The sequence below is a fragment of the Carassius gibelio genome, chromosome B21 (assembly GCF_023724105.1).
Source record: "Carassius gibelio isolate Cgi1373 ecotype wild population from Czech Republic chromosome B21, carGib1.2-hapl.c, whole genome shotgun sequence".
NCBI classification, from domain to species: Eukaryota; Metazoa; Chordata; class Actinopteri; order Cypriniformes; family Cyprinidae; genus Carassius; species Carassius gibelio.
This window is the reverse complement of record NC_068416.1, coordinates 6,584,551-6,598,214: the sequence shown is the minus strand read 5'-3', so window position 1 is coordinate 6,598,214 and position 13,664 is coordinate 6,584,551. Positions and strand designations below refer to the sequence as shown.

Below are 13,664 nucleotides of genomic sequence, written 5' to 3'. Positions count from 1 at the left end.
TAAAGCTTCGGAGAGTCTTCATTTGTCTATTTTTAAATAGCTATGAAGTTACTCAAACGCTTCTTTTTTCCACTATAGTTGTGGTTTTCATACACAGAAATTAATTTGAGAAAAAAAAATTACATTCAAAACTCATAACAAAACTTCAGAACAAATGGATGTTTAGTTATATTGTGTCCTGTGTTATAGGCTAATTATTGTGTAATTATTTCGTTATTATAGTTGTACAATCTTTTGAAACTGCTTAATGATGACGTACGACTGAGATACTATAATCATGTTTGTTAATATTTTAAAATAATTACAATTTATATTTTCACATTTTAATTAAGTTTTAGTAATTTTATTGTTTTGTCAGTTGTTTATGACATATAGTTTTTACTTCGTTTAGCTTTAGTTATTTTAAAATGTAAAACATATAAAACACATAAAAAATAAAATAAAATCGATTATAACAGAACATTAAGAAAAAAAAATATATATATATATATATATATATATATACACACACATATATATATATATATATATATATATATACATACACACACACACACACACACACACACACACATATATATATATATATATATATATATATATATATATATATATATATATACACACACACACACACATATATATATAAGTTAACAGGCAGGAGAAAGAAATCTCAATTATAACCTAAATAAAGTGATTCATAAAAGGATAATAAATAATCGAGATGGGAGGAAACAAAACAAAGATAATAATAATAATAAAACAACAGATAAATCAAGTTAACTAATGAATAAATAAATACAAAGTGATCATTTTAAAGGGGAGTACTGAAAAACAGCACAACAAGTGTTTTCCTTCTAGTATTTTCTGACAAACTATTGTTGCAACTCTCTAAAATACATCTTATTGGAGAATTTACACTTGTGGATATGATTTAAGACTCTGGAGCATAGTCTGAAGTCTCTGGGGTATATTTGTAGCAATAGCCAAAAATACATTGTATGGGTCACAATTATCGATTTTTCTTTTATGCCAAAAATCATTAGGATATTAAGTAAAGATCATATTCCATTACAATATTTTGTACATTTCCTACCGTAAATATATCAAAACTTAATTCATGATTACTAATATGCATTGCTAAGAACTTCATTTAGACAAATTTAAAGATGATTTTCCTCTATATTTCGATTTTTTTCTCCCTCAGATTCCAGATTTTCATATAGTTGCATCTCAGACAAATATTGTTCTACATCAATGGAGATATGATTTATTCAGCTTTCTTATGACCCTTATGATTGATTTTGTGATGTAAGGGCATGTGTAAGGGTCACATATTTGGCTGGAATATAAAGTATATTTATAAGATAAATATCTTTATCCTTTTTAACAATACAACACATCTTTCCAAAACAAAAAAATCAATCACAAACAATTATTCTCGATCGGCTGGAGTTGTCGTCATGGCTCCGTCATTCAAGGAAAGCTCCAGAGCCATCTAGAACTCCCGAAGTCTCGCGAGAAAATCGTTGACTACAGCGTGAACTCCGGCTTTTAACCGTTGCTTGCAGCAGTCAGCCGGTCTAACGTTAGTTAATGTACAGTCGAGAGCTATGAAATCGCGTTAAACTCGACTTTTTTAGGAATAACAAGCTCAACCGCGCTTCTCCGTGACTATTGTATATTTTAAAGGACACTTCTTGTTAGGTTTCAGTATTTCAGCCGGTGTGTAATTGTGAAGATGTCGGTTGTGGGGTTTGATGTGGGCTTCCAGAGCTGTTACGTTGCTGTGGCCAGAGCCGGCGGAATAGAGACCGTAGCGAACGAATACAGCGACCGATCAACACCGTGAGTCAAATGACCTTACTTTCATTCAGCTCTACACTCTACTCTTTCTAGAAGCCGCATGCATTGTAAAATTGACCTTTCACAATCCATTCACGCGGTGACGGCAAACCTAAGAAGCGCGGAACGTGAACAGAGCATGTTTTCTTCCATCATGTCAGTTTGATTTGATTTAAATCAACTTGCCGTAGTATCAGATTAATATTGCCTGTTATTTGGATTCTCTGTTTTGAAGGATGATGAATATTTCTTTAGTGTGTATTTGGTAGCAGTTTTTCATTGAGAGAATAACGTTAGTGATGAAAGAGAGCTATTAGCTGCGCGCTACATCGTGGTGTGACGTCACGACGCCGGCCACAGGAACATTCTAGCACATTAGACCGCGCATAACCCGATAAACATTACAATGAATGATTTTTCTTATGTTTCTTCAAGTAACGTATATCATTTAAGCATTTACATGACGTTTAACGTGTCATTTAAAATATTAACTGATGTTAAATTATAGTTTCTGATGCACCAAGGAAATGTCTTGAGATAATAGGAAAAATGAGGTAACGTTAGTGTAATTTACGTTAGATTACTGAATTTTAGTCCACAAAACCGAACAAAATAGGTTACTTTATTAAAATGCTTCTAAAAATGCGACTACTTAAGAATCATGATTTACCAGTATAAAAAAATATATAAAATAAAAAATGTATTTTTTATACAAAATCTATATTTTGAGTATAAATTTAGAACAGTTAAAAAGAAGGACAATATAATGTACAAATGAATAAAACATAAGCAATACAAAACCAATGAAAAATTCATTGTGACATCATACTGAAACTGTTCAAAAAGGGATAGGAAGAAGTCATAGGCGAGTACTAGTTAAAGTGATAGTTCACTCAAAAATTAAAATTATTCTGAATATGTGCTCACCCTCAGGCCATCAAAGATGTACAGGAGTTTGTTTCTTCACAGGAACAGGTTTGAAGAAATGTAGAATTGCAGCACTTGCTCACCAGTGGATCCTACAAGAAGCAAGTGGGTGCCGTCAGAATGAGAGTCCAAACAGCTGATTTAAAACGTCACAAAAATCAACATGACGTCAGTCTATCAGACAATGTCTTAAGAAGTGAAGTCTACATGATTGTAATGAACAGAATAATCATTAAGACACGTTTAACTTTAAAATACAAGTCTATACTCTATAAAGTTGTCTTGTCTGACTCGGGGGAGAAATATGCACAGATTAAGCACCTTTTGCAAGCATAAACCGTTCTAAGCTTTTTGTGTCTGGGTTTTACAGGACAATGGGAGACGGACGTTTTTATTAGATGAAGCATTTTTATTGATTATGGAAATGGTTTGTGAAAGTGGAGTGAAATGGTTTGAAGTTAAAACGCATTGATAATGGATTTGTTTCTTATAAACATGCAGTGTTTTAACTACACAATGCATTAACTGATGGACTGGAGTGGTGTGGATTACGGTGATGTTCATTCTGACGGCACCCATCCACTGCAGAGCTTCCATTGGTTAACAAGTAACGAAAGGCTACATTTCTCTAAAATCTGATGAAGAAACAAACTCTCAGGAATTTAAAATGTTGTGGTGGGCAATTCTTTCAAGGAGCATGAAGTTAAAGTTTCAAGCGTTTAAGATCATTTTAAATAGATTTTTTGTTTTTAGGTCATTCGTGTCCTTTGGTCCTCGTAATCGATCGATAGGTAACGCCGCCAAAAGCCAGGTAAGTGGTTATCAGTTTGAAATAAGTATAAAAGCAACTTACAAGGATGGACAGAAGATGTAATGGTATTTTCTGTTCTCATAACAAGGTGGTCACAAACTGCAAGAACACTGTGCAGGGTTTTAAGCGATTCCATGGACGGGCGTTTACTGACCCGTATGTTCAGGCGGCAAAGTCCGGCCTGGTCTATGATCTGGCTCAGATGCCGACTGGAACCACTGGTATTAAGGTAAGACTAATGAAACAGCAGAGATCATGTCAGAAAGTCACGTGTGTATGTTGTGACACTGGTTCTGCTGTCCGTCTCACAGGTCATGTATATGGAGGAGGAGAAGGTGTTCAGCATCGAGCAGGTCACTGCCATGCTGCTGACCAAACTGAAGGAGACCGCTGAAGCTGCGCTCAAAAAACCTGTGGCAGACTGCGTCATCTCTGTACGCATGTTCTCTAAGTATACTTGAAATATTCACTAGAACCGTACGGCATAATGTGTCTGTAAAATTAGCTGTGTGGTCATCTTCAGTAGGAGCTGTGATATATGAGGCTGTCAATAACCTCATCATATGTGATATGCATGAGTGCACTTGGCGAAAAAAGCAGATTTTATTTGCATAAACTGAAAGTAATCGTATGTTGTGTAAACTGTGTTTACAGAAATTCTAGGACTATTGGCAGATTTATAAAATTCTTGATTGTTTTATTGTCAGAAATGTAATTATTAGCCATATATTAAAAGTTATATATAAAACTGTTGTACTGTGTGCATGCAGTACACTTTTGTGAAGCAATGCATGTGTACATATAGATAGAGCGATACACATAAATGCATATGTATGTATAGAATACTTTTTTTTACCTTCGCCTCACATTAGGATTTTTCGCCTCTTGAGTTGAGAATTTCTTCTTTTTTTTTGTTCTTCTCTATCTTTAGTCCCAGTTACATCACTGATCCCATTTTCAGAATATCGCATTATGATTTATGTGTTTAGCAGTTGTAGTAACTGTGTAATGAATGTGAATAGTGATTGTTTTCTCATGCTCATGCATAGGTTCCCAGCTTCTATACTGATGCTGAGAGAAGATCAGTCATGGATGCTGCACAGATCGCAGGCCTGAACTGCCTCCGACTCATGAATGACACTACAGCAGGTGAATTACTAATGATGGGTTAACTTCATACTTCTTTATCCCAGACCTGTCAAGTCATATTCTCACTTTCATATCATGCCAGACCCAACACAAAGAAGAAAAAGATGAGCTGAATAATTTGAGCTTTTCCCTTTCCGACAAAACAGATATGGATTGTACAGCGTTGGATCCCCAAAACATAAAAAATACAAGCAAATAAAAGAGTTTCCATATGACTCTTAACTCTACACTGAATTATATTTAAAAAATAAAGTAAAATTTACTGTTAAAACCCGCAGCTGTGGTTGCAGGAATATTACTGTGAAATATACGATAGCAGCATTTTAGGATTTACAGTTTTATCTTAAACTTACAGTTAAATACCGTAATTTCATTAGCTGATATAATGTTAATATACCAACCTATTAAAGTACTGAAATCTGATTTGTAATACACTTGATAACCACCAAATGCTGATGAGAAAGTCACATGATGAAAGTGAAATAATGCAATAAAAACTTATTAAACAACATATGGTGTTTCACACAGCCCTAATATACATAACGGATAAAGAAAAAACTAAGAATAAACCGTTATTTCAACAACAAAAAAACCCATAAAATTTGAAATGTAACGCAGGGAATTCTGGGAATGTCAGTTTACGGTTTTTCACTGTAAATTATACAGTCTATTTCACTTACAAAATCAGTAAACTACTGTAAAATTATATAGAGTTGTTCACCGTATATAGTAGGAGAATTTACAGTTAACTGTTTAACAGGTTTTTACTGTAGCATTTTTACAGTCTTTTACCGTTAAATTGACAGTCATTTTTTAGAGTGATACTTCAGTTTTAAGAGTTGAATGTGTTGACGTGTTAACTGTGATTGTAGTTGCGCTGGCGTATGGGATCTACAAGCAGGACCTGCCTGCTCCTGAGGAGAAGCCCAGGATCGTGGTGTTTGTGGATGTTGGTCACGCTGGGTACCAGGTCTCTGTGTGCGCCTTTAACAAGGGCAAGCTGAAGGTGAGGCCTTCTCTCCACAGGCTTTATTATGCACATTATAGTGCCTTTTCTTAACTGTCAAACATTCATATTCAGGGCAGGGTTAGCTTATTATTGTTAACTAAATGTGAAGCTATTACAACATGTTTGGTAATTGAAAAACCTACGTTAAAATAAAAAATATATTAGATTTATTTATTAAATTATTATTTATTTTAATTAAATAATGACCAAACGAACGACCAAAACAACATTTCAGACTCTGTCAACTTATCCCGTGCAGTGCAGTGTCACATGACTTTTTTTGATGCGCATGGTTGAATTCATTCTGTAAATGTGTTTCCATCATAGTTAATGTGTATTTTTTCTTATCAGCTGATGAGTTGTCAAGTCAAAACCATTGAAGCTTAAAGGGTTAGTTCAACCCAAACTGGAAATCCTGTCATTAATTACTCACCCTTTGTTCATATTCTGAACACAAATTAAGATATTGTTGATGCATTCGCAGCGCTCTCTGACCCTTCATAGACAACAATGCAACTGAAATATTCCCAGACACAGAAACGTGGTAAGGACATCCATGAAACAGTCCATGTGACATCAGAACAACCATCAGCGTTGTTTACGCTTAAGGGAGATTCTCAAAAATGGCAGAAGATGATGAGTCGGGGGAGAAGAATTGTTGAAGAAAGTCATTGTTTTTGTTTTCTTTGTACATAAAGTGTATTCTCGTAGCTTCGGAAAGTTGTAGTTGAACCCCTGAGGTCACATGGACTGTTTTACCGATGTCCATGCTATGTTTCTGGACCTGTGAACATTGAGATGTGTTGCTGTCTGTGGAGGCTCAGAGAATGCTCAAAGTTCATCGACAATATCTTAACTTGTGTTCTGAAGATCCACAGAAGTCTTACAGGTTTGGAACAACGTGGGGGTAAATAATGGGGTGAATTAACCCTTAAAGAAACCGTTTTAAAATGCATAGTTTTGTAAATGTGTCTGATTAACGTAGGTGCTGGGTTCTGCGTTCGACCCTGAGCTGGGCGGTAAAGACTTCGATGAGGTGCTGGTCAAGTACTTCTGTGAGGAGTTTGCTCAGAAGTACAAGCTGGACGTGCGATCGAAGCCACGCGCTCTGGTCCGGCTCTACCAGGAGTGTGAGAAGCTGAAGAAACTCATGAGCGCCAACTCCTCGGACCTGCCGCTCAACATTGAATGCTTCATGAATGACATCGACGTCTCCGGCACATTCAACAGGTCAGTGACCGCGTGCCAGCAGCTAAACTGGGCGCTCGATGTCAGCTGTGAGCCGTGATGGGGAAATGTTTGTGTGTTATGATGTCAGCAGGGTTATTTAGTTGAAATACCAGGTCTAATAATATCTTGATGACGGTCTTGTTCCAGAGCCAAGTTTGAGGAGTCCTGTACAGATCTGCTGGCCAAGGTGGAGGCTCCGCTGCGCAGCATCATGGAACAGACCCGTGAGTACAAGCCCTTGAGCTTTCAGCAGTGGGCCTTCTTTCCTGTGAAGCAGTGATGCAGCAGTGGTGGTGTTTTTCTCTTCCTCCTATAACCAGGACTGAAGAAAGACGACATCTATGCAGTGGAGATCATAGGCGGCGCCTCCAGGATTCCAGCCATCAAAGAGAGAATCAGCAAATATTTCGGAAAAGAGCTGAGCACGACATTGAACGCAGACGAGGCTGTGGCCAGAGGATGTGCACTGCAGGTTAGTTCTTGGACATTCGCTTTTTAATGGACAATGCTGATATCTTAGAGAACATACACCGAAATGGAATACAACTCTAATGTGACCCTGGACCACAAAAAGGGTCTTTTTTTTTATTTATTGAGATTTCTTCGAGCTGAATGAATCATCTTTCCATTGATGTATGGTTTGTTAGGAGGACAATATTTGTCTGAGATGCAATTATTTGAAAATCTGGAATCTGAGAGAGCAAAAAAATCTAAATATTGAGAAAATCATCTTTAAAGTTGTTCAAATTAATTCTTAGCAATGCATATTACTAATCAAAAATTAAGTTTTAATATATTTACGGTAGAAAATGTACTAAATTTCTTCATGGAACATGATCTTAATATCCTAATGATTTTTGGCATTAAAGAAAAAATCGATCATTTTGACCCATACAATGTATTGTTGTCTATTGCTACAAATATACCCCAGAGACTTCAGACTGCTTTTGTGATACAGGGTCACAAATAAGACCTTAAAGTCGCAAACCCAAGCGATATTCTTTCTTAAAGTTAAGGCCCGTCTATGCCTTCTTAAAACGCCAAATATTGTAAGAGGCGTAACATTTCTGTCACATGCTTGAGGTACTCGGCCAATCACAACACACTGTATAGCTGGCCAATCAGAGCACACCTCGCTTCTCTTTTTAAAAATCAACATGTTTCAGATGGCGGTGCAGGGAGGAGCAACAATGATGTACATTATGTGGAAAATAATGTTTAATGGACCTTAAACTGCGTTAACTTTTAAACATTACTACAAATACACAAAATAATGTTTGACCTTTTTAATTTAAAGATCGTAATCACAATGTATAGCAATTGAAGCAATTTAATTATATTTTTTTACGTAATATTTGCTATATTGTATAATTGGGATTCTTGACAAATAAAATTAGTCATAATAAATGTTGTTTCTTAGTTTTTTTTATTGTTATTAATGAATTTATTTATTTATTTATTTATTGCTCCTTATTAATGGCAAATAGAGTTTTATGTATGTTGTTTTTTTTTATTTTTATAATACCTTTTGTTATTTCATGAATGGAAACATATCTTCCCTGTTTTAATTATGTGAGACAAAAGAACAGGAAAGGTTTAACTTAAATTATTTTATTAAATAACAAAAACTTTATTTAACCATTTAAACAGAATCTAGAAAAATCAAAACAGCATTTTGTTAAAAAATAAAACTGATTTCACAGGGCCCTAATCTACCACATGTGTGATTCTGTAACCACTGAATTGTGATAGTGACTTCCTGTGATAGTTTGTACCGCCAGTTTTTTCATATTGTTTTGCATACAGAGCTAATTTTTCAGCTGTGTCTCATAATAGCAGCCTACAGTGTTTCTCAGACAAATCTTTATTGTTCCTCAGTGTGCAATCCTGTCACCCGCCTTCAAAGTGCGTGAGTTCTCCATCACAGAAGTGGTTCCCTACCCCATCTCTCTGAAGTGGACCTCCGCGGCTGACGAAGGCATCAGGTGTGTTCTTGGTTCTCTGTGTGTCAGGATTTACTCTCCTAGTTCACTCTTTAATAGTCACGTTATGTCTTGCTCTGCAGTGATTGTGAGGTTTTCCCAAAGAACCATGCCGCACCCTTCTCTAAAGTGTTGACTTTCTACCGGAAGGAGCCTTTCTCTTTGGAGGCCTACTACAACAATCCTAAAGAGCTGCCCTATCCTGATCCTACCATAGGTTTGTTGGGAATGCTGCTTTACTTTGCTTACTTGGAAATTAGCGCAGTACTACTTCAGTAAGAATTAGTCCACACATGTCCGCAAACGAATGTGTCACTCTTAATTTCTGCCTGTGCACAGGCCAGTTTAACATCCAGAAGGTGGTGCCTCAGCCGTCAGGAGAGAGCTCCAAGGTGAAGGTGAAGGTGCGTGTGAATGTGCACGGGGTCTTCAGTGTGTCCAGCGCTTCTCTGGTGGAGGTCCTGAAGTCTGCAGAAGGAGAGGAGCCCATGGAGACGGAGACTCCAGCCAAAGAGGACGAGGTAAAGTCATTTCTAATGCTTTTATCTATCCATGACATCAATTATAACTATATGAAGCATTAACTCTAAAAACTAGATTTTAACTTGTTTTGTTAGCATTATTTTAAATTTAAATGTGGAAGTGAATTTCTTTTACGGTTGTTCTGTGTGTGAACAGAATACAGGCGTCACTTCTGAAATGAATACTGTATAGCCAAAGTGTTTCTGGAAGCTTATTTTTGCTACAGAATAAAAATGTATATTAGAAAAGTTCCAATTTTGAAGAAAGAAATCTAAAGTGTGAAGTTTATATCTTGCAGTGAGAAGTTCTAAACTCCGAACTGTGAGCCTAAAAAGCAATCGGGTCAAAACTATATATATTCTTTCTTTTATGCCAAAAATCATTAAGATATTGAGTAAAGATCATGCTTCAAGAATCATATGCATATAATATGCATCGCTAAGAACTTCATTTGAACAACTTTAAAGATGATTTTCTCAATATTTAGATTTTTTTGCTCCCTCAGATTCCAGATTTTCAAATAGTTGTATCTCAGATGAATATTGTATGATCCTTACAAACCTTGCCGTTTTTATGTACTTTTTATTCTGTGGTGGAAGTAAGCCTCCATTGACGCTTGTGAGATGCAAAAACAAAAGTATATAGATTGATTCAAAATGATTGTGAGTTTGGGTCAGGAGCAGCTACTTTTTTTAAGTTTTGAGTGTGTTTGTGATCATAGCCATTTACAAAACCTCATGAACTATTATTATATTTGCTCCTTACAGAACAAGATGCAAGTGGATCAAGAAGCACAGAAGGCTCAAGGTGAAGATCAGAAAGAAAATGCAGAAAAGAAATCAGACACTGAAGACATGGAGGTGTGTGAAAACATTTCAACAAAATACACGTTTTTAAAAGCATGCATTTCTAACTGCAGCCTGATCGTTGTGCATCTAAAAGTAGAGTCATGCTATTTAGTAAACGGACATGTAGTGCATTGGAGAAAGAGCTAATTCTCTGTGACTAATGACTTTTAGACTTCAGAAGACAACAAACAGGAGGAGAAGAAGAGTGAAACACAAACCAAGAAAGCCAAAGTGAAGACCAAGATGGTGGATCTGCCGATCGAGAACAGCCTGCAGTGGCAGCTGGCCAGCGACGCGCTCAATCTGTTCGTGGAGAACGAGGTACATCACGGTGTGCAAAGCACTGAAACTACACCACAGCCGTCCGTTTCTCTGAAGCTAGAGCTGCACAACTCCCACCTTTCTGAACTAATGTCTAATGTTACGTCTATGTTGGATTAAATATTTAAGAAAAAGGCTTCACTCAAATACTTGGACGATTCAGCTCTTTGAACAAAACTCGAAGGATTCAATGACAAAATTATTTTTTTTTTTACATCTTGTAGTGAAACAATGTAATCAAGAAAAGCCCCAAATGCTTTCAAACGGTGATTTCTTCTATTTCGTTCTTGTTTTCCATTTTTCAACATCATAAAATGCATTAAATATTACATCACACCAGTTTCCCAAACTGGGCTTAATCTAAGAACTGCAGTTTCTAATGAATTAAATCAGAAACATTTGAACACTGATCAAAGATGCAGGTGGCTTTTCTAGAAGTGGTTTCTGATGTTTTGTTTTCTCGTCTGCAGGGGAAGATGATTATGCAGGATAAGCTGGAGAAGGAAAGAAACGATGCCAAGAACTACGTGGAGGAATACGTTTATGAAATGAGAGACAAACTGCATGGAGTGCTGGAGAACTTTGTCAGCGAGGCTGTGAGTGTCTACATTCAGAAAGATCGCTATGCTTCTAAGAGATGGTTTTTATTAAGAGGCGTCTTTCAATGCAGGACCGAGACTCTTTCTCCTTGAAACTGGAGGACACTGAGAACTGGCTGTATGAAGAAGGAGAGGACCAGCAGAAGCAAGTGTACATCGATAAACTGGCTGAGCTGAAGGTAGACAAGAAGTGTTGCTGATTTGTTGCAATTTTAAGCCGTTGAAAAGAATGAAAAAATTAAAACCCTAAAGCGTTTGCTCATAGAAACTTGGAGATCCGATTCAAAGCCGATACAGGGAGGCAGAGGAGCGGCCGAAAGCTTTGGATGTGCTTGGAAGGCAAATCCAGCAGTACATGAAGGTCGTCGAGGCTTATAAGGCCAAGGTAAAGTCAAGGCACATTTATTTATATAGCCTTTTATACATTCCAGCTGGGATGAATCTGACTTCTGTGATCTCTGAACTCAGGATGAGCTGTATGATCATTTGGATGAGCTGGAGATGATGAAGATGGAGAAGCAGGTGAATGAAACCATGACGTGGATGAACAACAGTATGAATCTGCAGAGCAAACATAGTCTCAGTCAGGACCCTGTGGTGAAGGCAGAAGAGATCCAGGCCAAAACAAAGGTACCATCCTCACCAGTATTGAGATTGGCCCTCTGGCTCAAAAGCGGTGCTCAGAAAGCATCCAGTTGTGTGGGTTCTCCAGGAAATGCATTCGTTCCCTGGACCTCTGCTTCTCGTAAACACTACTTTATATTGTGCACGTTATTATTTTGGTCATGATTTTCAAATCTGTGGATTCAAGAGCATATTATCTCTCTTATTTATACAAAAATCTTTTATTTAAAACAATGAAAATGCAGATCCTGCTTTAAATAATAGTGAAAAAACACTTTAAAACTCGTTTCATTATTTGCCTTTAGCAGATATGTGACTGGAGCACAAAAGCAGTCTGGAGTCTCTGGGGTATATTTATAGCAATAGACAACAATACATTGTATGGGTCAAAATTATACAGTTTTCTTTTGTCCCAAAAATCATTAGTGTATTAAATAAAGATGAAGGTATTTTGTACATTTCCTACAGTAAATATATCAAAACATAATTTTTGATTAGTAATATGCATTGCTAAGAACTTAATTTGGATAACTTTAAAGATGATTTTCTCAATATTTAGATTTTTTTGCTCCCTCAGATTCCAAATTTTCAAATAGTTTTATCTCAGACAAATATTGTCCAATTTTGAAAAATTAGACAGATTTTGTGCTCCAGGGTCACATATGTATCCTCTTGAGAACCGAATCTTCTGACTGTGTCTTCATCATCACACAGGAGCTGTATTCTGCTTGCAATCACATCGTCACCAAACCCAAGCCCAAAGTGGAGCCTCCCAAGGAGGAGACGCCGGCCGAACAGAACGGCCCTGTGAACGGACAGGAGGGGTCAGAGGCCCAAACGGGCAACCCAGAGAAGACCCAAGACGGCCCAGAAAACACAAAGGCCAAGCTTCCCGAAATGGACCTCGACTAAATTCATTCAGCTCTATTCTGCGTCTGCACAAGCCTCTCTCATATGCCTCCAAGTTCGGACTTAGAAAACAAAAAACAAAAAAAACACTGATTTTGGTGAAGCAGGCTGCACGATTCACTTCTCTTGCTGTCGGTGGAATGTTTCTTTCTTTATTTCTTTTTTCTCGCTTTCTTTCTTTCTTTCTGTTTTGCTGTTTAAAACAGGATACATAGAGATCCAATCTCCCTTCTTTGTTTCTTCAAACAGGAAAAACATGTTATAGGTATTGGACGAGAACCTGGTCTGTCGCTTTTTTTATTTATTTTTTATTTTTTTAAATATCCACAGTTCCAGTTTCCCGAAAAGAAGGCGGACGGGATTATCAAGTGGGACAGACTGGTTTAGAGCTGTTAAACGGATAACACGTTTCTGTTCTGATCTACTGTTTGGAGAGTTTATTAGCATTGAAGATTTGTTGCACAGACTAACTTCAACAGTGAAGTTTCTAAAGCACTGAAACTGCTGAACACTTTCTGGAGGCGGAGGCATGAGCTGCACTGTATGTTCAAATAGAGCTGAGTTACTGTTATGCAGCATTTCATTGTAAAAGATGCGTCATTCTGTGTCGACGGCTTTTGCGTTTACCCCTGTTTGTTTTCCTTTTCTACTCTGCAGCCTGTGTGAATCTAACTTGGTGTCCATTCCAGTCACAAATGATGAGAATTATGAGAATAAATTCTTTTTGGTATATAGTCATTTTATTGGAATGATTGGAATCATCAGGTATGTGAAAATCGCATCTGCAAAAAACAAGCAAAACCTTGATGTCACCGAAGAGTAAAAGGTCTGTTCTGCACTATGAAATCGTTTCATTCTTTGCATTAATATTTGAGTGCCACACCCTCA

The 13,664-nt window shown here is 36.9% G+C and overlaps 1 protein-coding gene across 1 annotated transcript; it reads left to right on the top strand.

Moving 5' to 3' along the window:
- The first annotated feature begins 1,534 nt into the window (after positions 1-1,534).
- Positions 1,535-13,506, top strand: LOC127985355 (heat shock 70 kDa protein 4). Its single transcript, XM_052587334.1, has 19 exons — positions 1,535-1,848; positions 3,526-3,583; positions 3,672-3,812; positions 3,895-4,017; positions 4,633-4,732; positions 5,605-5,738; positions 6,727-6,971; positions 7,119-7,195; positions 7,292-7,443; positions 8,850-8,956; positions 9,037-9,170; positions 9,293-9,474; positions 10,243-10,335; positions 10,495-10,644; positions 11,115-11,240; positions 11,315-11,422; positions 11,509-11,628; positions 11,712-11,873; positions 12,582-13,506. Exons 1-19 carry the CDS (start codon positions 1,742-1,744, stop codon positions 12,777-12,779), a joined length of 2,517 nt encoding a protein of 838 aa, XP_052443294.1. The 5' UTR covers positions 1,535-1,741; the 3' UTR covers positions 12,780-13,506.
- The last annotated feature ends 158 nt before the right edge of the window (positions 13,507-13,664 follow it).